The sequence below is a fragment of the Nerophis lumbriciformis genome, linkage group LG38 (genome assembly GCF_033978685.3).
Source record: "Nerophis lumbriciformis linkage group LG38, RoL_Nlum_v2.1, whole genome shotgun sequence".
NCBI lineage: Eukaryota > Metazoa > Chordata > Actinopteri > Syngnathiformes > Syngnathidae > Nerophis > Nerophis lumbriciformis.
In genome coordinates this window covers 94,519-117,500 of record NC_084585.2, presented here as the reverse complement: position 1 = coordinate 117,500, position 22,982 = coordinate 94,519, and the positions used below count along the sequence as shown (strand labels likewise).

The 22,982-nt window shown below is 40.6% G+C and overlaps 1 protein-coding gene across 2 annotated transcripts in view; it reads left to right on the top strand.

Annotated features, from left to right (window-relative positions):
- The window catches only part of LOC133575123 (uncharacterized), a 23,742-nt gene extending 2,485 nt beyond the window's left edge, over window positions 1–21,257 (top strand). Inside the window, exons 2-7 of one of the 2 annotated variants that reach the window (XM_061927610.1) lie at window positions 2,524–2,919; window positions 20,581–20,639; window positions 20,715–20,742; window positions 20,807–20,884; window positions 20,950–21,046; window positions 21,117–21,257. In XM_061927610.1, the coding sequence (XP_061783594.1) occupies window positions 2,524–2,919; window positions 20,581–20,639; window positions 20,715–20,742; window positions 20,807–20,884; window positions 20,950–21,046; window positions 21,117–21,126 (668 nt within the window). In that variant the 3' untranslated portion in view covers window positions 21,127–21,257. Of the gene's footprint in view, window positions 1–2,523; window positions 4,059–20,580; window positions 20,640–20,714; window positions 20,743–20,806; window positions 20,885–20,949; window positions 21,047–21,116 lie in introns of those variants that run through there. The other variant, XM_061927602.2, reaches the window with a different exon arrangement.
- Window positions 21,258–22,982: the final 1,725 nt, after the last annotated feature.

The window sequence follows — 22,982 nt, the reverse complement described above, 5'->3', positions numbered from 1 at the left end:
AATATTAAAAACAATATTCAAATATTATCCTTAGCTCCACCAATGACTGAATAAAAACAAAAAATAAATAAATATAAAACCAATATAAAAATAGCATGAAAAAAATAGCATTTTCTTGTCAACTCTGGCATTTTTAGAAGAGCAGGTTTCTGTGCAAATCTGACATTTTTGTGACAAATTATTTTTGATGTCATGTTTTTGTTATCAGCTGTTGCCTTTTTGTAGACAAATACAGCAGGTTTCTTGTCAATTATGATTTTTTTGTGTTTTTGTTTTCAACTGTTCAACATTTTAATGTTCAACATTTTAATGTCCCAATATGACAACAGAAATGTTTCCAAAGTGCTGCACAACAATATCAAAAACAATATTCAAATATTATCCTTAGCTCCACCAATGACTGAATAAAAACAAAAATAAATAAATATAAAAACAATATACAAATAAATCAATCAATGTTTATTTATATAGCCCTAAATCACAAGTGTCTCAAAGGGCTGCACAAGCCACAACGACATCCTCGGTTCAGGGCAAGGAAAAACTCACAACCCAGTGGGACGTCGATTGTAATGACTATGAGAAACCTTAACATAATAGTAAGAGTCCAGTCCATAGTGGATCTAACATAATAGTGAGAGTCCAGTCCATAGTGGATCTAACATAATAGTGTGAGAGTCCAGTCCATAGTGGATCTAACATAATAGTGAGAGTCCAGTCCATAGTGGATCTAACATAATAGTGTGAGAGTCCAGTCCATAGTGGATCTAACATAATAGTGAGAGTCCAGTCCATAGTGGATCTAACATAATAGTGAGAGTCCAGTCCATAGTGGATCTAACATAATAGTGAGAGTCCAGTCCATAGTGGATCTAACATAATAGTGAGAGAGTCCAGTCCATAGTGGATCTAACATAATAGTGTGAGAGTCCAGTCCATTATGGATCTAGCATAATATTGTGAGAGTCCAGTCCATAGTGGATCTAACATAATAGTGTGAGAGTCCAGTCCATAGTGGATCTAACATAATAGTGTGAGAGTCCAGTCCATAGTGGATCTAGCATAATATTGTGAGAGTCCAGTCCATAGTGGATCTAACATAATAGTGAGAGTCCAGTCCATAGTGGATCTAACATAATAGTGAGAGTCCAGTCCATAGTGGATCTAACATAATATTGTGGGAGTCCAGTCCATAGTGGATCTAACATAATAGTGAGAGTCCAGTCCATAGTGGATCTATCATAATAGTGTGAGAGTCCAGTCCATAGTGGATCTAACATAATAGTGTCAGGGTCCAGTCCATAGTGGATCTAATATAATATCATGAGAGTCCAGTCCATAGTGGATCTAACATAATAGTGAGAATCCAGTCCATAGTGGATCTAACATAATAGTGAGAGTCCAGTCCATAGTGGATCTAACATAATAGTGTGAGAGTCCAGTCCATAGTGGATCTAACATAATAGTGAGAATCCAGTCCATAGTGGATCTAACATAATAGTGAGAGTCCAGTCCATAGTGGATCTAACATAATAGTGTGAGAGTCCAGTCCATAGTGGATCTAACATAATAGTGAGAGTACAGTCCATAGTGGATCTAACATAATAGTGTGAGAGTCCAGTCCATAGTGGATCTAACATAATAGTGTGAGAGTCCAGTCCATAGTGGATCTAACATAATAGTGTGAGAGTCCAGTCCATAGTGGATCTAACATAATAGTGAGAATCCAGTCCATAGTGGATCTAACATAATAGTGAGAGTCCAGTCCATAGTGGATCTAACATAATAGTGTGAGAGTCCAGTCCATAGTGGATCTAACATAATAGTGAGAATCCAGTCCATAGTGGATCTAACATAATAGTGAGAGTCCAGTCCATAGTGGATCTAACATAATAGTGTGAGAGTCCAGTCCATAGTGGATCTAACATAATAGTGTGAGAGTCCAGTCCATAGTGGATCTAACATAATAGTGAGAGTACAGTCCATAGTGGATCTAACATAATAGTGAGAGTCCAGTCCATAGTGGATCTAACATAATAGTGAGAGAGTCCAGTCCATAGTGGATCTAACATAATAGTGTGAGAGTCCAGTCCATAGTGGATCTAACATAATAGTGTGAGAGTCCAGTCCATAGTGGATCTAACATAATAGTGTGAGAGTCCAGTCCATAGTGGATCTAACATAATAGTGAGAGTCCAGTCCATAGTGGGGCCAGCAGGAGACCATCCCAAGCGGAAACAGGTCAGCAGCGTCAAGACGTCCCCAACCGATGCCCAGGCGAGAGGTCCACCCCGGGTCCCGACTTTGGACAGCAAGCACTTCATCCGTGGCCACCGAACCTGTGCCCCCCCCCCCCTCCAGCGGCAGCGGGGGGGTGTATATATTTCCAAGTATTTCTTATATATATATTAGATATAACTTCAGATGGGCAAACTTCCAGAAAAGACATTCACTTGAAATAATGGAGTACTCTATTTTGTCCAATCGGTGAGGAGTTTAAAGCTGAAGTGTGTTTGTGTCCTGCAGACATCCAGCTGCTTGCTCATCGAGGAGAACGTCCCCTTCAACCGCAGATGGAACCTCAGCCCCCCTACATTAAAGAGGAAGAGGAGGAACTTTGGATCACCCAGGGGGGAGAGTGTCTTTTAGGGTCGGGGGAGGCTGATCCCGCCGAGTTGCCACAGACTGTTGTCTCTGTGAAGACTGAAGACTCACCACCTGCGTCCTCACAGCTTCATCACAAAGGGGCGGAGCCTCCAAGCAGCAGCTCAACACAACACATGACAACAGAAGCTGATGGAGGATCTCAAGCAGACAACCTCTTAGCTCCACTATCAGATTGGGAGGACACGACATCACAGGATAAGGACTGGGACAACACCCACAAACCAAACTGGGATGAACGCTCCAACAAGATGACCGGTAAAAAGAAAATTGTCTGCTCAATTTGCAATAAAAGAGTAACTCGAATACGTGATTTGCATCGACACCAAAAAACACACACAGCGGCGGAGCGTTTTAGTTGTTCAGTATGTGGCAAAAGTTATTGTTACAAATCTATTTTCACTCGACACATGCAGACGCACACCGTAGGAAAAACGTTCAGTTGCTCGGTGTGCTTTAGAGCATTCTCACTTGAGTCAGCGATGGTAGCGCACGTGGCAAAGCATACAGGCAATACAGCCTACGAGTGTTCCGTTTGCTCTCAAGGCTTTCTTTATGGCAGCGATTTGATTCAACACATGGAAATACACAAAGGAGACAAACCTTTTCCGTGCCCTGTTTGTGGCAAGAGATTTTTTCGTAATTCCGTTTTGTCGTCACACATGAGAACACACACTGAGTACGACCTGTAAGGCACAGGCACCCGTTTGGTTGATCCCGAGCTACCAAAAAGGGGGGTCGGTCGATCGCCAAGCATCGCAAAAAAATACAGATAACCGTATTTTTTGGATTATAAGCATACTTGCCAACCCTCCCGGATTTTCTGGGAGACTCCCGAAATTGAGCACCTCTCCCGAAAACCTCCCGGAAGAATTTTTCTCCCGAAAATCTCCCGGACTTCAGCCGGAGCTGGAGGCCACGCCCCCTCCAGCTCCATGCGGACCTGAGTCCAGTGTGCGCACACAAGGAGACGAAGCAGAAGAACGAGACCATAGTCTAAGAGCACAGGGGAGACACTTCTCCAGGGCCGATGCATACCTGCCAACTACTCCGGTTTTCCCGTAATTAGTACGGTTTTCATCAACCTATTCCGGGTTACGGTTGCAGTGATAAAAAATACGGTTTTTCATTAATTAAAAAAAAAAAATTTTTTTTAAATGCGCAAGGCTATTTATAGCACCGCTGCCAAGCACGAGGCACCAGTTGCCATTGTTTCCAAACGAGCGAACGATCATGGAATCAGCCGGAGAAAAATCGCAAACGAGTCTTAAACCGAAAAGAAAACTGCAGTCATTCCGTGAAGAATATTCAAAAGCCTATCCGGGAATAATTATCCCTTCCAAAAAGGGTGAAAACTACGCAAATTGCACCTTGTGCAGACAAGATTTTCCGATCGGACACGGAGGAATTAGCGATGTAAAAGACCACGTTGGGACAAAAAAACACAAGTCTAATGCCGTTGCTAAATTTGGATTTTAGCCACAAAAAGGTAATGACACCAATGTTATCTATTGGAATTGTTTAGTACTGTTATACTGTTAAAAGTGTTTATACTATTTATGCTTTCAAGTCCAAGTTGAAGAAATCTTGTTAAATGTTGACAGCATAACTACCAAAATACAGAAGTATGTCCTTAATATTTTTGCAGTGCTATTTCTGTTGAAAAGTTCAAATGATTACATTAGAGATGTGATGTGCCACTTTTCAAGTGTCTGATGGCTTCAATTCATTTTCATTCATTTTTCATATTTTGAATTCTTTTGAAAAAACTACATTTGAATTGTAATTCCATGCTATTGACAGGACTATTAATTTTAATGAAGTTAGCTTACCATGTTTACAGTATGATCATTGTGATAGAAATGTGAATTTTAGGCACAGAATATTTTTTACAATTGAACAAGGCAGTAGATTATACAAGCTTGGACAGAAAGTTAATAATGACACCAATTTTTTTTTTAATGGAATTGTTTAGTACTGTTTTACCATTTGTTTACTGTAAAAAGTGTTTATACTTTCAATGAACAAATTGAAGTCTTGTGAAAGGTTGACAGGATAACTGGCATTAACTGTCAAAATAATTTCAAACTATTGAAGTTATCTTACAGAATAAACATGTCAATCAACCCATATGATTTTTGCTGTAATATTTTTGTTTTGAAAAGTCACTGTGACTGATAGAAAAGTGATGGTTTTAGCAACATTTTAACCTGTCTGAATGCAATCAATCATTTTGCGTCGGGGGGCGAAGCCTGAACCCCCCACCAGGACTTTGTCCTGGACCTACCGGGGCCTGCGGCCCCTGGACCCTGGCTACTAGGTTTTTCTGATTTCAAAAGTTGGCAGGTATGCCGATGTATGAAGTGGGTCTCTACAGTGGACGACTTTAGGGTGAATGATGAGTCCAGCGATTAGTTGCAAATTTTGCTTTATTGATTGCTTGCACACAGCCAATCCAACACAAAACCAACTAGTCCCTCCCCGCACTCACGCTACGCTCCCTCTCTTCTCTCGCCCACACACTCACTGACGTCACTCACCTCACATGCTGTCACCTATTAAAGGGCCACACACACACATACTCTACTCTCATAACACACAGTACAGTTAGTAGAACAACTGTGTTTTCATTACTGTGTATTTGATAGGTGCCATTGCCCCGGAATTGTATTGCATTGTACTTTCAAGTACAACAATGAGTAGATGAGTGTTATGTGTGTGTGTGTGTGTATATGTGTAAATAAATGAACACTGAAATTCAAGTATTTATTTTATTTAGGCTTCACGGTGGCAGAGGGGTTAGTGCATCTGCCTCACAATACGAAGGTCCTGAGTAGTCTTGGGTTCAATCCCGGGCTCGGGATCTTTCTGTGTGGAGTTTGCATGTCCTCCCCGTGACTGCGTGGGTTCCCTCCGGGTACTCCGGCTTCCTCCCACCTCCAAAGACATGCACCTGGGGATAAGTTGATTGGCAACACTAAATTGGCCCTAGTGTGTGGATGTGAGTGTGAATGTTGTCTGTCTATCTGTGTTGGCCCTGCGATGAGGTGGCGACTTGTCCAGGGTGTACACCGCCTTCCGCCCGATTGTAGCTGAGATAGGCTCCAGCGCCCCCCGCGACCCCAAAGGGAATAAGCGGTAGAAAATGGATGGATGGATGGATAATACAATAAATAGATATATATATATATATAGCTAGAATTCACTGAAAGTCAAGTATTTCACACACATATATATATACATATATGAATGAAATACTCCAGTTGGTGAATTCTAGCTGTAAATATACTCCTCCCCTCTTAACCACGCCCCACCCCCCACCTCCCGAAATCGGAGGTCTCAAGGTTGGCAAGTATGATTATAAGTTGCACCGGAGTATAAGTCGCACCGGCCGAAAATGCATAATAAAGAAGGAAAAAAACATAAGTCGCACTAGAGCAAGCCTGGGCAATTATTTTGACTCGGGGGCCACATTTAGAGAAAAAAAATGTGTTTGGTCTATTATTAGGCACACTAATACAAAACGTCTGATTGAATGCTAAAAACGTTATGACTGACCGCCTTAAAAAAACGTAATGGAATTTTAAATTTTTCTATGAACGATAAAACGCTGAATATTGACAAAATATGAACGTCACACCCCCTTTTGATCGACATATTTTACAATCAAGTGAAACGCAACAAACCGTGAAATATGAACGAGAAGGGTACAAAATAAACCCACCTACAACCTGATATATCTGATATATTACTAAGCTTTAGAACTTTGTTGTGAAAATCTCCTTCCGCGTCTGTGGAAACGCTTCCCGCCCACACTGCTTGGTGCCTCGTCTGAGCTGCTGTGACGTAGATTACCATAGCAACTAATTAGTTGACCATAGTAACTAATTAGATGACCATAGTAACTGGTATATCATCCATAAGCGCAGATTCCAACCATTGACGTGTGTGTGTGTGTGACGATTGCTGATATACGCCTAGTCCGGGGGTCAGCAAACCGCGGCTCTAGAGCCACATGCGGCTCTTGGAAATGGAAAAAAATGGGGTGAAAAATATGTTTTTTGTTGTAGTATGGTTTCTGTAGGAGGACAAACACGACACAAACCTTCCTAGGTGTTAGAAAGCCACTGTTTAATAAATTTGGGTTTATGCTTCACTGATGAGAATGTATGACGAGCGCCGTTTTGTCCTACTAATTTCAGCGGCTCTTGAACTCACCGTTGTGTGGACTGACTCAACAGTTTGTTTATATGTATAACTTTATCCAACGCTGCCACAGAAAGACCTGTTTTATGCCACTCCTTTGTCTCATTTTGTCCACCAAATGTTTTATACTGTGCGTGAATGCACAAAGGTGAGATTTGTTGATATTATTGACTTGTTAAGGTGTGCTAAGCAGGCATATTTGGTCACTGCATGACTGCAAGTTAATCGATGCTAACATGCTATTTAGGCTAGCTGTATGTACATAATGCATCATTATGCCTTGTTTGTAGGTATATTTGAGCCCATTTAATTTCCTTTACTTATGTTGATTTATATTTGCATGTCTCATGACACATTATCTGTATGTACTATAGGCTGCATTTCTGATGTGCCATGTTGTTCCAGACCACAGCAAACGTTAGCCAGCTTGCAAAGATTGTAATAAATCCATTAGAAGAAGACAGCCTGCCATTTCCTTTAACTTGGACACACACATCTATAACTTTGGCCATTCTAAGACATTTCCAGGAGTTATCTCACCCTCTGAGACGTTTTACTAATGTTTTCCAATGTTATAAAAATGTGTAGAATAAATACTATTACATTTCAAGATTTCTGTCAACGAAGATTTGCATCAGCCTGCGACACATGGTCATTTTGATAGTAGGCTAATATAACTAATTGGCCATGTTGCCATCATTATAACACTTGTATACGTCTTTAAATTTGTTGCGGCTCCAGACAAGATTCATTTTTTGTATTTTTGGTCCAATATGGCTCTTTCAACATTTTGGGTTGCCGACCCCTGGCCTAGTCTCTTACGTGAATGAGATAAATAATATTATTTGATATTTTACGGTAATGTGTTAATCATTTCACACATAAATCGCTCCAGAGTATAAATCACACCCCCGGCCATATTATGAAAAAAAACTGCGATTTATAATCCGAATAAATACGGTAAAAAGATCCAAGGCATACTTGCCAACCTTGAGACCTCCGATTTCAGGAGGTGCGGGGGGGGGGGGGGGGGGGTGGCTAAGAGGGGAGTATATTTACAGCTAGAATTCACCAAGTCAAGTATTTCATATATATATATATATATTAATAAGAAATACTTGACTTTCAGTGAATTCTAGCTATAAGTATAAATTTATTTTATTATATATATATAAATAAAAGAAATACTTGAATTTCAGTGTTCATTTATTTACACATATACTTGTTGAGTTAAGGGTTGAATTGTCCATCCTTGTTCTATTCTCTGTCACTATTTTTCTAACCATGCTGAACACCCTCTCTGATGATGCATTGATGTATGGCACGCACAAAAGTGCTTTCATCAAATGCACTAGATGGCAGTATTGTCCTGTTTAAGAGTGTCACAACATTGCTGTTTACGGCAGACGAACTGCTTTACGGTAGACCAAAACGTGACTGCTGTTGTTGTGTGTTGGGAATGAATGAAATAATGAAACTGCCTAACAATAAACCCACATAAGGAACCAAGAACTCGTCCTCGATCATTCTACAGTTATAACGTCATTGGGCAGGCACACCGTTTATATTGTGGGAAAGAGTCCGTCTGAATTTCGGGAGATAATTTGTTCCGGGACGTTTTCGGGAGAGGCGCTGAATTTCGGGAGTCTCCCGGAAAATCCGGGAGGGTTGGCAAGTATGATCCAAGAGTTTTGTGAGATGACCACTGACTGGTGTGAGCTTAGTATGAAGAACAAAAAACGAATGGCTAAAGAAAACAACATTGATGTCAGGTTCAAACACTGATGACATCTATTGAACAAGACAAGAAGCAAAGAATCAAACAGAGACAGAATTAAATTTGGACTCAATATTGAGGAGAGACACGGCGACTGTACTCTGTACAGTCTTTCACCACGCTCTGACGAAAAAGGTTTACGTCTCCTCCTTTATTTGGACACTCCCTGTTTACACAACAACATCTGCTTCCAAAGGAATGGGGGGTATGTAAACAGTCATTGTTTTCGGTCACATTAACACAAAAGAAAAAGATGCCTCGGGCTTGGGCTGGTCCTGGATTCAGCATGGGCAAGTCTTGGATCACAATAGATAACCCCCTCCCGCATCCTTGCCAACTTTGAGACCTCCGATTTCAGGAGGTGGGGGGCGGGGGGCGTGGTTAAGATATATATATATAAGAAATACTTGACTTTCAGTGAATTCTAGCTATATATATATATATTTTTTATTACATATATATATATATATATAAAGAAATACTTGAATTTCAGTGTTCATTTATTTACACATATACACACACATAACACTCATCTACTCATTGTTGAGTTAAGGGTTGAATTGTCCATCTTTGTTCTATTCTCTGTCACTATTTCAGAACACACACATTATACAAATATACATTATAAAATCAATAAGAAAACGGGAGCTCTAATTTGGGAGTCTGAATTAGGATCAGAAGTTCCTATATAAACATTGCGTACTCACGTCGCCTTTTTGTATTGATTACTGCAGCTGTGCACTGGATTCATTCACAAATACAAACTACAACTCACAAACACTTTAGAGTTAGGCTCCACCATCAGAATGTGTACTTAAACTTATAAAGATCACATGGATATTATTCAGTGAGTTGATTCACCAAAACTAACCTGTTATACAGGAGGAAAAAGCACACAGGACGTTTCAATTGTTCACAGACTGGTCGCACTCATCAGAATGACAAGACACTTCCGGTCTGCAGGTGATAGCATTCAATTGGGAAGAAACGCCCTACTGCCCCCTACTGACCAATGTGAATACTGATAAATGTGTAATGACAGCTCCAAAAACGAATTCAAACCACAAAATAAAATAAATAAATCAACACAAAAATGTGACACATTATGGGTGGGTCACATACAGTATGCATGTACAGTGGATGGCAGTATTGTCCTGTTTAAAAGTGTCACAACATGCTGTTTACGGCAATGTGGTGAACAGGCTGTCAACACGTTACTCAGGTCTGCATGGAGCTGGAGGGGGCGTGGCCTCCAGCTCCGCCTGAATTTCGGGAGAAAATTTGTCCCGGGAGGTTTTCGGGAGAGGCGCTGAATTTCGGGAGTCTCCCGGAAAATCGGGGAGGGTTGGCAAGTATGTCCTCCCGTCTCCTCCCATCGTACACAATGGAATTTTCCAAGCCTTTGCTTGGTGCAACAAAGACAGCTCTCATGTGTTCACTGGAAACTCAGAGAACGGAAAGTTTTTTGTTAATTCTTCTGAAATACACAAGTGTATATTGTGGTCATTAAAAAAAGGTTTGTGTTTTGCCAATGTTTGATATCATAAAACTGAAATAAGAACAGGAAAACACCAAAGATGTGTATTTTCCTGGTGTATATGTTACAATGACATCATTATTAGAAAATGACACTTTGATCCACTGTAGTCAGTGTAAATTCACTGTGGCCTCACAACAAAAACGCACATCCGTTAATATCTAAGCCGTGAGTGCAACGCAAGCATGGGGGCCCAAAAAAAAAAGGTATGACAAAGATTAGAATATTTAACAGCAATGTGAAGGCAGTCCTACTCCATTGTGCTGGGACATGGAGGACCACTGTAAACACCAAACTAAATCCAGTCATTCGTCAACACCAAATCCTCCAGAGCCACTGGCCCAAAAGATTTTTGGCAAGACACCCTCAAACTGCGTTGGAGATGGATAGGCCATACTCTTCATAAAGCACCCTCAAACATCACAAGGCAGTCTCTCAATCGTAACCCCCCAAGGGAATGCTTGGAGAACTCTTGTAGATGGCCTAAGCCCCAGTAAAGCATACTTGCCAACCTTGAGACCTCCGATTTCGGGAGGTGGGGGTTGGGGGCGTGGTTAAGAGGGGAGGAGTATATTGACAGCTAGAATTCACCAAGTCAAGTATTTCATATATATATATATATATATCTACATCCTGAAAATATGCAAACAAAACTGTGTTTAGATAATTGATACTTCAAACTTGCATAAATAAATATTAAGGAATATAACATAACTTGGCTTCTGAGAGCTTCAAAATGTAATGAATAAAATGCTAAAGTTTTTGATAAACAAACAATTATTTTAATAATTAAATATGGTCATTTTAAATGAATTATTATGATCATTTAAAATTAATTATTTCAAATATGTTTATTTTAATGTATAATTCTATGGCTGGATGTAATAAGGAGTCAGAAAAAATGAAAATAAAAATACAATTAATGTTTTTAGCAAAATATAGTAAACATTTATTTCGTTTTTTTTTTTATAATTAATAAATATATTTATTTTTAGGTAAGATAAACATAATAATACAATGTATCTTTAGTCTGGATGATTTAGTTCTTGTCACCCTGTTGTCCTCCCGTCATAAAAAAAGGCTGTCCTCACTCAGGTCCGCATGGAGCTGGAGGGGGCGTGGCCTCCAGCTCCGCTGAAAATCGGGAGATTTTCGGGAGAATATTTGTCCCGGGAGTTTTTCGGGAGAGGCGCTGAATTTCGGGAGTCTCCCGGAAAATTCGGGAAGGTTGGCAAGTATGCAGTAAAGTAAGTACCGTATTTTTCGGACTATAAGTCGCAGTTTTTTTCATAGTTTGGTCGGGCTCCAGTGCGATTTATATATGTTTTTTTCCTTCTTTATTATGCATTTTCGACAGGTGCGACTTATACTCCGAAAAATACGGTAAGTGGTTTTATTTTGGCTGTATGATCGGTTCGCAGCCGAGTGTGAAGCGACTGGGATGGTAATCAGCACCTCCAAGTCCGAGTCCATGGTTCTCTCCCGGAAAAGGGTGGAGTGCCATCTCCGGGTTGGGGAGGAGATCTTGCCCCAAGTGGAGGAGTTCAAGTACCTCGGAGTCTTGTTCACGAGTGAGGGAAGAGTGGATGGTGAGATCGACAGGCGGATCGGTGCGGCATCTTCAGTAATGCGGACGCTGTATCAATCCATTGTGGTGAAGAAGGAGCTGAGCCGGAAGGCAAAGCTCTCAATTTACCGGTCGATCTACGTTCCCATCCTCACCTATGGTCATGAGCTTTGGGTCATGACCGAAAGGACAAGATCACGGGTACAAGCGGCCCAAATGAGTTTCCTCCGCCGGGTGGCGGGGCTCTCCCTTAGAGATAGGGTGAGAAGCTCTGTCATCCGGGAGGAGCTCAAAGTAAAGCCGCTGCTCCTCCACATGGAGAGGAGCCAGATGAGGTGGTTCGGGCATCTGGTCAGGATGCCACCCGAACGCCTCCCTAGGGAGGTGATTAGGGCACGTCCGACCGGTAGGAGGCCACGGGGAAGACCCAGGACACGTTGGGAAGACTATGTCTCCCGGCTGGCCTGGGAACGCCTCGGGATCCCCCGGGAGGAGCTGGACGAAGTGGCTGGGGAGAGGGAAGTCTGGGCTTCCCTGCTTAAGCTGCTGCCCCCGCGACCCGACCTCGGATAAGCGGAAGAAGATGGATGGATGGATGGATGGATGGATGGATGTTTAGCTGACGTGACATAATGTGGAAATGTTTATTCCTGAAAAGAATCACATGTTGTTTGTTGTGTTTGGAGTTGCCATATATGGCTCAAGACAAACTTTGTACTCGTACTATTTTAAGTGTGACCGTTAAGTGTATATAATTAAACTGCATGGAGGTAGGCTGTGGAGACTGAATGTGTGAGATTTATGGCATTCGTTTATTGTATTAGACGTGTATGGACATTTATAGACATGGATACAAAATAAAGAGTATTTGTTTTAACTTCTTAAGGCCCAGGCTGTTTGTTTACATGCTTTTTTTTTATTTCTCTTTGCTATTTGGGCTTATTGGACCCTAATTAGAACAAAAACTAAAAGTCATCTTTTAATATGATGTACTTAGTCCATAAGTACACAAATGTGTACTTCATGTGTAGTGACACGCAAATGTTTATTTTTACTTTTTTTTTCTTCCAAATTCCATTATACGTTATACTCTTCTGACACCACCAGATGGCAGAATAAGTGTCCATATGTCGATATAAGACCCCAAATCAGTAGTGTACACAATTTTGTAAATAAGAGCTAAAAGGTGCTTCCCACGCATGTGGCCACTAAGGCCTTTAGAGTGGTTTGAGTTTTGTCTTAGGAAGGATGTCAGTCTTTTCAACCACTTACTTTGTGGAAACCTGCACTTTTAAACATGTAATTAAAGGGGAACATTATCAGCAGACCTATGTAAGCGTCAATATATACCTTGATGTTGCAGAAAAAAGACCATATATTTTTTTAACCCATTTCCGAACTCTAAATGGGTGAATTTTGGCGAATTAAACGCCTTTCTAATATTCGCTCTCTGAGCGTTGTGACGTCACATCGGGAAGCAATCCGCCATTTTCTCAAACACCGAGTCAAATCAGCTCTGTTATTTTCCGTTTTTTTCGACTGTTTTCCGTACCTTGGAGACATCATGCCTCGTCGGTGTGTTGTCGGAGGGTGTAACAACACCAACAGGGACGGATTCAAGTTGCACCAGTGGCCCAAAGATGCCAAAGTGGCAAGAAATTGGACGTTTGTTCCGCACACTTTACCCACGAAAGCTATGCTACGACAGAGATGGCAAGAATGTGTGGATATCCTGCGACACTCAAAGCAGATGCATTTCCAACCATAAAGTCAAAGAAATCTGCCGCCAGACCCCCATTGAATCTGCCAGAGTGTGTGAGCAATTCAGGGACAAAGGACCTCGGTAGCACGGCAAGCAATGGCGGCAGTTTGTTCCCGCAGACGAGCGAGCTAAACCCCCTGGATGTCTTGGCTCACACCGTCCCTTAAACTGGACAGATCAGCTTTCAGGAAAAGAGCGCGGATGAGGGTATGTCTACAGAATATATTAATTGATGAAAATTGGGCTGTCTGCACTCTCAAAGTGCATGTTGTTGCCAAATGTATTTCATATGCTGTAAACCTAGTTCATAGTTGTTAGTTTCCTTTAATGCCAAACAAACACATACCAATCGTTGGTTAGAAGGCGATCGCCCAATTCGTCCTCGCTTTCTCCCGTGTCGCTGGCTGTCGTGTCGTTTTCGTGGGTTTCGCTTGCATACGGTTCAAACCGATATGGCTCAATAGCTTCAGTTTCTTCTTCAATTTGGTTTTGGCTACCTGCCTCCACACTACAACCATCCGTTTCAATACATGCGTAATCTGTTGAATCGCTTAAGCCGCTGAAATCCGAGTCTGAATCCGAGCTAATGTCGCTATAGCTTGCTGTTCTATCCGCCATGTTTGTTTGTGTTGGCTTCACTATGTGACGTCACAGGAAAATGGACGGGTGGTTAAAATCAGGCACTTTGAAGCTTTTTTTTAGGGATATTGCGTGATGGGTAAAAAGTTTTTAAAAACTTCAAAAAATAAAATAAGCCACTGGGAACTGATTTTTAATGGTTTTAACCCTTCTGAAATTGTGATAATGTTCCCCTTTAAACAAAATAAACACATTACAATTTGCCCTGTGATGACGTGACGACTTGTCCAGGGTGTACCCCGCCTTCCGCCCGATTGTAGCTGAGATAGGCTCCAGCGCCCCCCGCGACCCCAAAGGAATTAAGCGGTAGAAAATGGATGGATAGTGTCGGAGGCAGATATTTACATATATCCGAATTTTAGTGTTACTTATTTTCTTTCATAGTCATATTTGAAAACAGCTCGTGTTTTCCATTTTATTTTCTTTCTTTTTCTCAGCAAGTAAACTGTGTGTGTTAACCTTGAGTTCTTTGGAATGTGTTTTGACTAGGGAGACGATGTGCATGTATTTTGACTAGGGAGAGGGGGGAAGAGAGAGGGTTTTGGGGTTGGGAGGACAGACCATTTTGGCGGGGCGATAGAATGTTCTATGCTGGACTGGTCTGAAAGTATATCTGCAAAGCTTTGAAAATATACAACAAAATACCTATTCTGTCTCTGGTGGTTTTTCAACTCAGCTTTAAGTGTCGTAAAAAGCTTGGGAGCGACTTGTGACTTGAATTCCCTGGGAGGAACAACTGGTCCAAAACGCAACAATAGACATTACAATTTATTCTGTATGATTTTGCAGTGACAAGTGACAACAAGAGTGGCCCCAATGGATAAAACAATCTTTGTCAACACACTTCAATTATCGTCTGTCGAGACACTTTACGGACAGGAATTCCATCAATCACTTTATTGAGCAAAACTGTTTGTAACCACACCAAAAACATGAGTAAAAAAACCTTTTATCTATAAAAACTGGTCATTTTCTGCCACGTCGTTTCAACAGAAGCCGCTCGCTCTCTCACCTGCACCAACACAAGCACTCATGGCACTTAGCCAGTGTTGCGTTTATGGCCACACAAAAAGTCTGACAACCCCAACGCCAGGTTGTAACACTCTGACTCCACAATCAGATGTGTGCTTATTTTACTGCCATTTATTAAGAATGTTAATCTAAGGATATTATTCATAAAATATTGTCACTAAATTTTATAAATGCTAATAAAAATATGTATTTTACAGACAGAAAGTTACCGGAACTAAATGTAATCTCTGAAAGGGGTAACATTTCTTTTAAAGGCAGGACCCGCAGCCAGGCATACAATCATACTTGCCAACCCTCCCGGATTTTCCGGGAGACTCCCAAAATTCAGAACCTCTCCCGAAAATTTCCCGGGACAAATTTTCTCCCGAAAATCTCCCGAAATTTAGACTCATGCGGACCTGAGTGACGTGTTGACAGCCTGTTCACAACATTGCCGTAAACAGCAATGTTGTGACACTTTTAAACAGGACAATACTGCCATCTACTGTACATGCATATGTGACCCACCCATAATGTGTCACATTTTTGTGTTGATTTATTAATTTTATTTTGTGGTTTGAATTCGTTTTTGGAGCTGTCATTACACATTTATCAGTATTCACATTGGTCAGTAGGGGGCAGTAGGGCGTTTCTTCCCAATTGAATGCTATCACCTGCAGACCGGAAGTGTCTTGTCATTCTGATGAGAGCGACCAGTCTGTGAACAATTGAAACGTCCTGTGTGCTTTTTCCTCCTGTATAACAGGTTAGTTTTGGTGAATCAACTCACTGAATAATATCCATGTGATCTTTATAAGTTTAAGTACACATTCTGATGGTGGAGCCGAACTCTAAAGTGTTTGTGAGTTGTAGTTTGTATTTGTGAATGAATCCAGTGCACAGCTGCAGTAATCAATACAAAAAGGCGACGTGAGTGCGCAATGTTTATATAGGAACTTCTGATCTTAATTCAGACTCCCAAATTAGAGCTCCCGTTTTCTTATTGATTTTATAATGTATATTTGTATAATGTGTGTGTTCTGAAATAGTGACAGAGAATAGAACAAAGATGGACAATTCAACCCTTAACTCAACAATGAGTAGATGAGTGTTATGTGTGTGTTTATGTGTAAATAAATGAACACTGAAATTCAAGTATTTATTTTATTTATATATATATATATATATATATATATATATATGTAATAAAAAAAATAAATAAAATAAAATCAAAAAAAAAAAAAAAAAATATATATATATAGCTAGAATTCACTGAAAGTCAAGTATTTCTTATATATATATATCTTAACCACGCCCCCAACCACACCCCCCACCCCCCGAAATCGGAGGTCTCAAGGTTGGCAAGTATGCATACAATACTAGTACATAGGTCATGAAAAACACGTTTTTTTGTTATTGTCATTGTAAAAGGGCAAAATCACTTATATCAGAAAATGATTTTAATAAAACATTTAAATTGTTATGATGTCAGGTTTGGGACAGGTGTGACGCTGGTGTGGCCACAGTGCGCAAGTCTGATGTTGCTCACATGTGCTCCACTGAATGCTCAGGGAGTTTGTGCGTTTGCACACAAACATGGAAAAATTAGAGAACATTGGATCTGACCAATCTAAGTCTAAGACTAGATCTGACCAATCCAAGTCTAAGACTAGATCTGACCAATCCAAGTCTAAAACTAGATCTGACCAATCTTAAATCTATGAGCACGAACTGATGACGCCTACTCCATACTTGCCAACTTTTGAAATCAGAAAAACCTAGTAGCCAGGGTCCAGGGGCCACAGGCCCCGGTAGGTCCAGGACAAAGTCCTGGTGGGGGGTTCAGGTTGGCCCCCCGACGCAAAATGATTATTAGCATTCAGACAGGTTAAAATGTTGCTAAAACCATCACTTTTCTATCAGTCACAGTGACTTTTCAAAACAAAAATATTACAGCAAAAATCATATGGGTTGATTGACATGTTTATTCTGTAAGATAACTTCAATAGTTTGAAATTATTTTGACAGTTAATGCCAGTTATCCTGTCAACCTTTCACAAGACTTCAATTTGTTCATTGAAAGTATAAACACTTTTTACAGTAAACAAATGGTAAAACAGTACTAAACAATTCCATTAAAAAAAAAAATTGGTGTCATTATTAACTTTCTGTCCAAGCTTGTATAATCTACTGCCTTGTTCAATTGTAAAAAATATTCTGTGCCTAAAATTCACATTTCTATCACAATGATCATACTGTAAACATGGTAAGCTAACTTCATTCAAATTAATAGTCCTGTCAATAGCATGGAATTACAATTCAAATGTAGTTTTTTCAAAAGAATTCAAAATATGAAAAATGAATGAAAATGAATTGAAGCCATCAGACACTTGAAAAGTGGCACATCACATCTCTAATGTAATCATTTGAACTTTTCAACAGAAATAGCACTGCAAAAATATTAAGGACATACTTCTGTATTTTGGTAGTTATGCTGTCAACATTTAACAAGATTTCTTCAACTTGGACTTGAAAGCATAAATAGTATAAACACTTTTAACAGTATAACAGTACTAAACAATTCCAATAGATAACATTGGTGTCATTACCTTTTTGTGGCTAAAATCCAAATTTATTCTAGTCCATGCTCAATTATTGCCTCCGTAAATAAAACTTCGGCATTTATCAATCAATCAATCAATCTTTATTTATATAGCCCTAAATCACAAGTGTCTCAAAGGGCTGCACAAGCCACAACGACATCCTCGGTACAAAGCCCACATACGGGCAAGGAAAAACTCACCCCAGTGGGACGTCGATGTGAATGACTATGAGAAACCTTGGAGAGGACCGCATATGTGGGTAACCCCCCCCCTCTAGGGGAGACCGAAAGCAATGGATGTCGAGTGGGTCTGACATAATATTGTGAGAGTCCAGTCCATAGTGGATCCAACATAATAGTAAGAGTCCAGTCCATAGTGGGGCCAGCAGGACACCATCCCGAGCGGAGACGGGTCAGCAGCGCAGAGATGTTCCCAGCCGATGCACAGGCGAGCGGTCCACCCCGGGTCACGACTCTGGATAGCCAGCACTTCATCCATGGCCACCGGACCTGTGCCCCCCCCCCCCCCCCCCCCCTCAAGGAAAAGGGGAGCAGAGGAGAAAAGAAAAGAAACGGCAGATCAACTGGTCTAACAGGGGGGCTATTTAAAGGCTAGAGTATACAAATGAGTTTTAAGATGGGACTTAAATGCTTCTACTGAGGTAGCATCTCTAATTGTTACTGCTAGAACATTCCATAGTACTGGAGCCCCAGTAGAAAACGCTCTATAGCCCGCAGACTTTTTTTGGGCTCTGGGAATCACTAATAAGCCGGAGTTCTTTGAACGCAGATTTCTTGCCGGGACATATGGTACAATGCAATCGACAAGATAGGACGGAGCTAGACCGTGTAGTATTTTATACGTAAGTAGTAAAACCTTAAAGTCACATCTTAAGTGCACAGGAAGCCAGTGCAGGTGAGCCAGTATAGGTATATATATATATATATATATATGTATATAAAGGTATATACAGTATAGGCGTAATATGATCAAACTTTCTTGTTCTTGTCAAAAGTCTAGCAGCCGCATTTTGTACCAACTGTAATCTTTTAATGCTAGACATAGGGAGCCCCGAAAATAATACGTTACAGTAGTCGAGACGAGACGTAACGAACGCATGAATAATGATCTCAGCGTCGCTAGTGGATAAAATAGAACGAATTTTAGCGATATTACGGAGATGAAAGAAGGCCGTTTTAGTAACACTCTTAATGTGTGACTCAAAGGAGAGAGTTGTTTTAGTAACACTCTTAATGTGTGACTCAAAGGAGAGAGTTGTTTTAGTAACACTCTTAATGTGTGACTCAAAGGAGAGAGTTGTTTTAGTAACACTCTTAATGTGTGACTCAAAGGAGAGAGTTGTTTTAGTAACACTCTTAATGTGTGATTCAAAGGAGAGAGTTGGGTGGAAGATAATACCCAGATTCTTTACTGATTCGCCTTGTGTAATTGTTTGGTTGTCAAATGTTAAGGTGGTATTATTAAATAAATGTCGGTGTTTAGCAGGACCGATAATCAGCATTTCCGTTTTCTTAGTGTTGAGTTGCAAGAAGTTAGCGGACATCCATTGTTTAATTTCATTAAGACACGCCTCCAGCTGACTACAATCCGGCGTGTTGGTCAGCTTTAGGGGCATGTAGAGTTGGCTGTCATCAGCATAGCAATGAAAGCTAACACCGTATTTGCGTATGATGTGGCCTAGCGGCAGCATGTAAATACTAAAGAGTGCAGGGCCAAGAACCGAACCCTGAGGAACTCCGCACGTTACCTTAACGTAGTCCGAGGTCACATTATTATGGGAGACGCATTGCATCCTGTCAGTAAGATAAGAGTTAAACCACGACAAAGCTAAGTCTGACATACCAATACGTGTTTTGATACGCTCTAATAAAATATTATGATCGACGGTATCGAAAGCAGCGCTAAGATCAAGAAGCAGCAACATAGATGACGCATCAGAATCCATCGTTAGCAGTAGATCATTAGTCATTTTTGCGAGGGCTGTCTCCGTAGAGTGATTTGCCCTGAAACCGGATTGAAAAGGTTCACAGAGATTGTTAGACACTAAGTGTTCATTTAGCTGCTGTGCGACAATTTTTTCGAGGATTTTCGAAATAAAGGGAAGGTGGGACACCGGTCGGTAGTTTACCATGAGGTCAGGATCAAGGTTAGGTCTTTTGAGCAGAGGATGAATAACCGCTTTCTTGAATGCTAGGGGAACAGTGCCAGAGGAAAGTGATAAGTTTATAATATTTAGCACTGATGGACCTAATAATACAAAAAGCTCCTTGATAAGTTTCCCAGGAAGTGGGTCAAGTAAACATGTTGTTTGTTTTATCCCACTTACACGCTGTAATAGTTCCTCTAATGTTATTTCATCAAAAAGAGAGAGACTATGTTGTATTGCAGTATCCGTCGTAGATACAGTTATATCTGTGTTCATAGAACCCAGTTGTAGCTGGGATGCGTTGTCTTTAATCTCCTTTCTAATGAGTTCAATTTTCTTATTAAAGAAATTCATAAAGTCATCTGCCGAGTGGGTGGAGCTATTGGGAGGAGTCCCTTGTTGGGTTAGCGATGCTACTGTACTAAACAAAAATTTAGGGTCGTTTTTGTTGAGGCGGATGAGATTTGAGTAATATTTAGCTTTAGCTAAGGTAAGCATGCGTTTATACGATATTAAACTATCACTCCATGCTTGATGGAAAACCTCAAGCTTGGTCGCGCGCCATTTGCGTTCCAACTTTCTACATGATAATTTAGGGGTGTCAATCTGACATTACAATATTGTGGCTAAATTTAAACCATCTCTTGCAGTGAAGTTGCTGCAGACAAAACGGGAGCATGAAATAGAGCTGGCACAACTCAAGGCAGAGGTATGGCGACATAAGTGGGCTGATAATGAACTGTTTCATTTGTAACTTGTATCTGTATCTTACTTCAAAACACAGTTGGGAAGTGGTGGCCCGCCGCCAGCTTGTGAGTAATTGTGTTCATATACTTCCAACTGGAGGAAGAATTACTGATAACTTTTTCTCCACAGCTCAACCTCCTGGAGATGGTGAAGCCAGGGATTCTGCCAATGATAGCCAGGACGTGGACAACCAAAGCCTGCCTCCCTGTGACTACTTCTGTTCATATATTTCAAAACCGGAGGAGTATTGTGTGATAACTTTTTCTCCACAGCTCCACCTCCTGGAGAGGGGGAAGATGATGAAGGTACCAGTGAGGACCCAGAGATGCCGGCGGCCAAAAGGCCAAGAAAAGAAAATGTTAAAATAAGGTATCACTGATACATACGTACATATTTGTGTAAATATCACTCATTGTTATTGTCGTCTTTTTTATTAAAGGTGCTGCTGAGAAGTTCCAAGTTTTCCATCCATCCATCCCATTTTCTACCGCTTGTCCCTTTTGGAGTGGCGGGGGGTCGCTGGAGCCTATCTCAGCTGCATTGGGGGCCACTTTTTCAATAAAAAAAGGATTGACTATGCTACAACAATGTGTTCAAATGAATGGCGTAAAATCAGACTGAATAATTAGTGACTTGGGTGTGCCACAAGGATCTATTTTCAAATATACACATATACATACTGTTACAGTGCAGTCCAGCTCCTAGAACAGGGGTGTCAAACTCAAATCCAGAGTGGGCCAAAATGTAAAACTGAACAAAGCCGCGGGCCACGGTTGAACAAATGAACCTTTTGATAGGGACCCAAACGAGTTTTGCATTGAATATTGATGAATCAAAGCTTATATAACTTAATAGTGACAGGCAAAATCCAGTTTCAAATAATAATAATAATAATCAAAAATATCAAATACAATTTAAATAAAAATTGAATGCCTCTTTTCTATTTGCAGCCTTCTGAGGTAAATATCAACATGAACTTTTTCCACAGGCTAATACATTTGAAAATAAAATAACAATGAATAAACCAACCATTCAGGACTTTAAACGGCTCAGTTTGCAACACACTGATCTAATCTGATGTGCCCAAGCCAGATACCTGACATCTTTTCTTAGATGCTAGTTCATTCATGTCAGGGCTCAGGCTTTGAGCTGAGGCAACCTTCATTATCCAACGAAGGTGTTCATCAGTCATTATATCTCGTAGTCCACCCGGACCACGAGCTGTCGTCACGTCCGCTTTTTATTCATTCTAACAACAAGCCGGCCCAGTAACAAGATATGTGCGGCTTCTGTATGAACACACACGGGAATGCCACTCCTACTTGGTCAACAGCCATACAGGTTACACTGAGGGTGCCAGTATAAATAACTTTAACACTGTTAGAAATATACGCCACACTGTGAATCCACACCAAACAAGAATGACAAACACATTTCGGGAGAACATCCGCACCGAAACACAGCATAAACACAACAGAACAAATACCCAGAACCCTTTGCAGCACTAACTCTTCCGGGACGCTTGTATTGTTTGTATTGTGATACAATGTGTCCCATTACTTCCGCTTCAACCATCGACGCCACGCGCAAACGTCATCATACCTAGACGTTTTCAAGCGGAAGTTTCCCGGGAAGTTTAAAATTGCCCTTTATAAGTTAACCCGGCCGTATGGGCATGTGTTGCAATGTTAATATTTCATCATTGATATATAAACTATCAGACTGCGTGGTCGCTAGTAGTGGCTTTCAGTAGGCCTTTAAGACAATACATCACAGGACAAAATTCATTACAATTTGACTGCAGTGTCCTATAAAAGGACTTTTATAATGTTTTCTGGAAAATATGACTTTTTTTCTCAAAAGAAATGAACAGTGTACTTAAACTTTTTTTTTATCTTTTCAACGTGGCCTTAACACTCCTTTGTAGACGCCTACATCTTCATCATTTTGGGCGCGAACACACGAGCAGCAGCAGTCTCCAATATGAGAAATCATGTCACAATTCCCTGTAAGCAGCAATAAACTCATAAGATTGTGAAGCAGGTGTGATAGTTTGTGTCGCACTGTGAAACTAATAAGAAAAGATCCACATGTGCAATGCCATTAATGTTTAATATGGACTCAGTCAGTTCTTTTATGATTAACACCTATCTTCTCCCCTGCTGTGCAATGTGAAAGTGTGTCAAATAACAGCACACCTTCATGCAATAATACAAAACGCGAAACAAGTGAAGTTGTCACGTTGTGTAAATGGTAAATAAAAAGATAATACAATGATTTGCAAATCCTTTTCAACTTATATTCA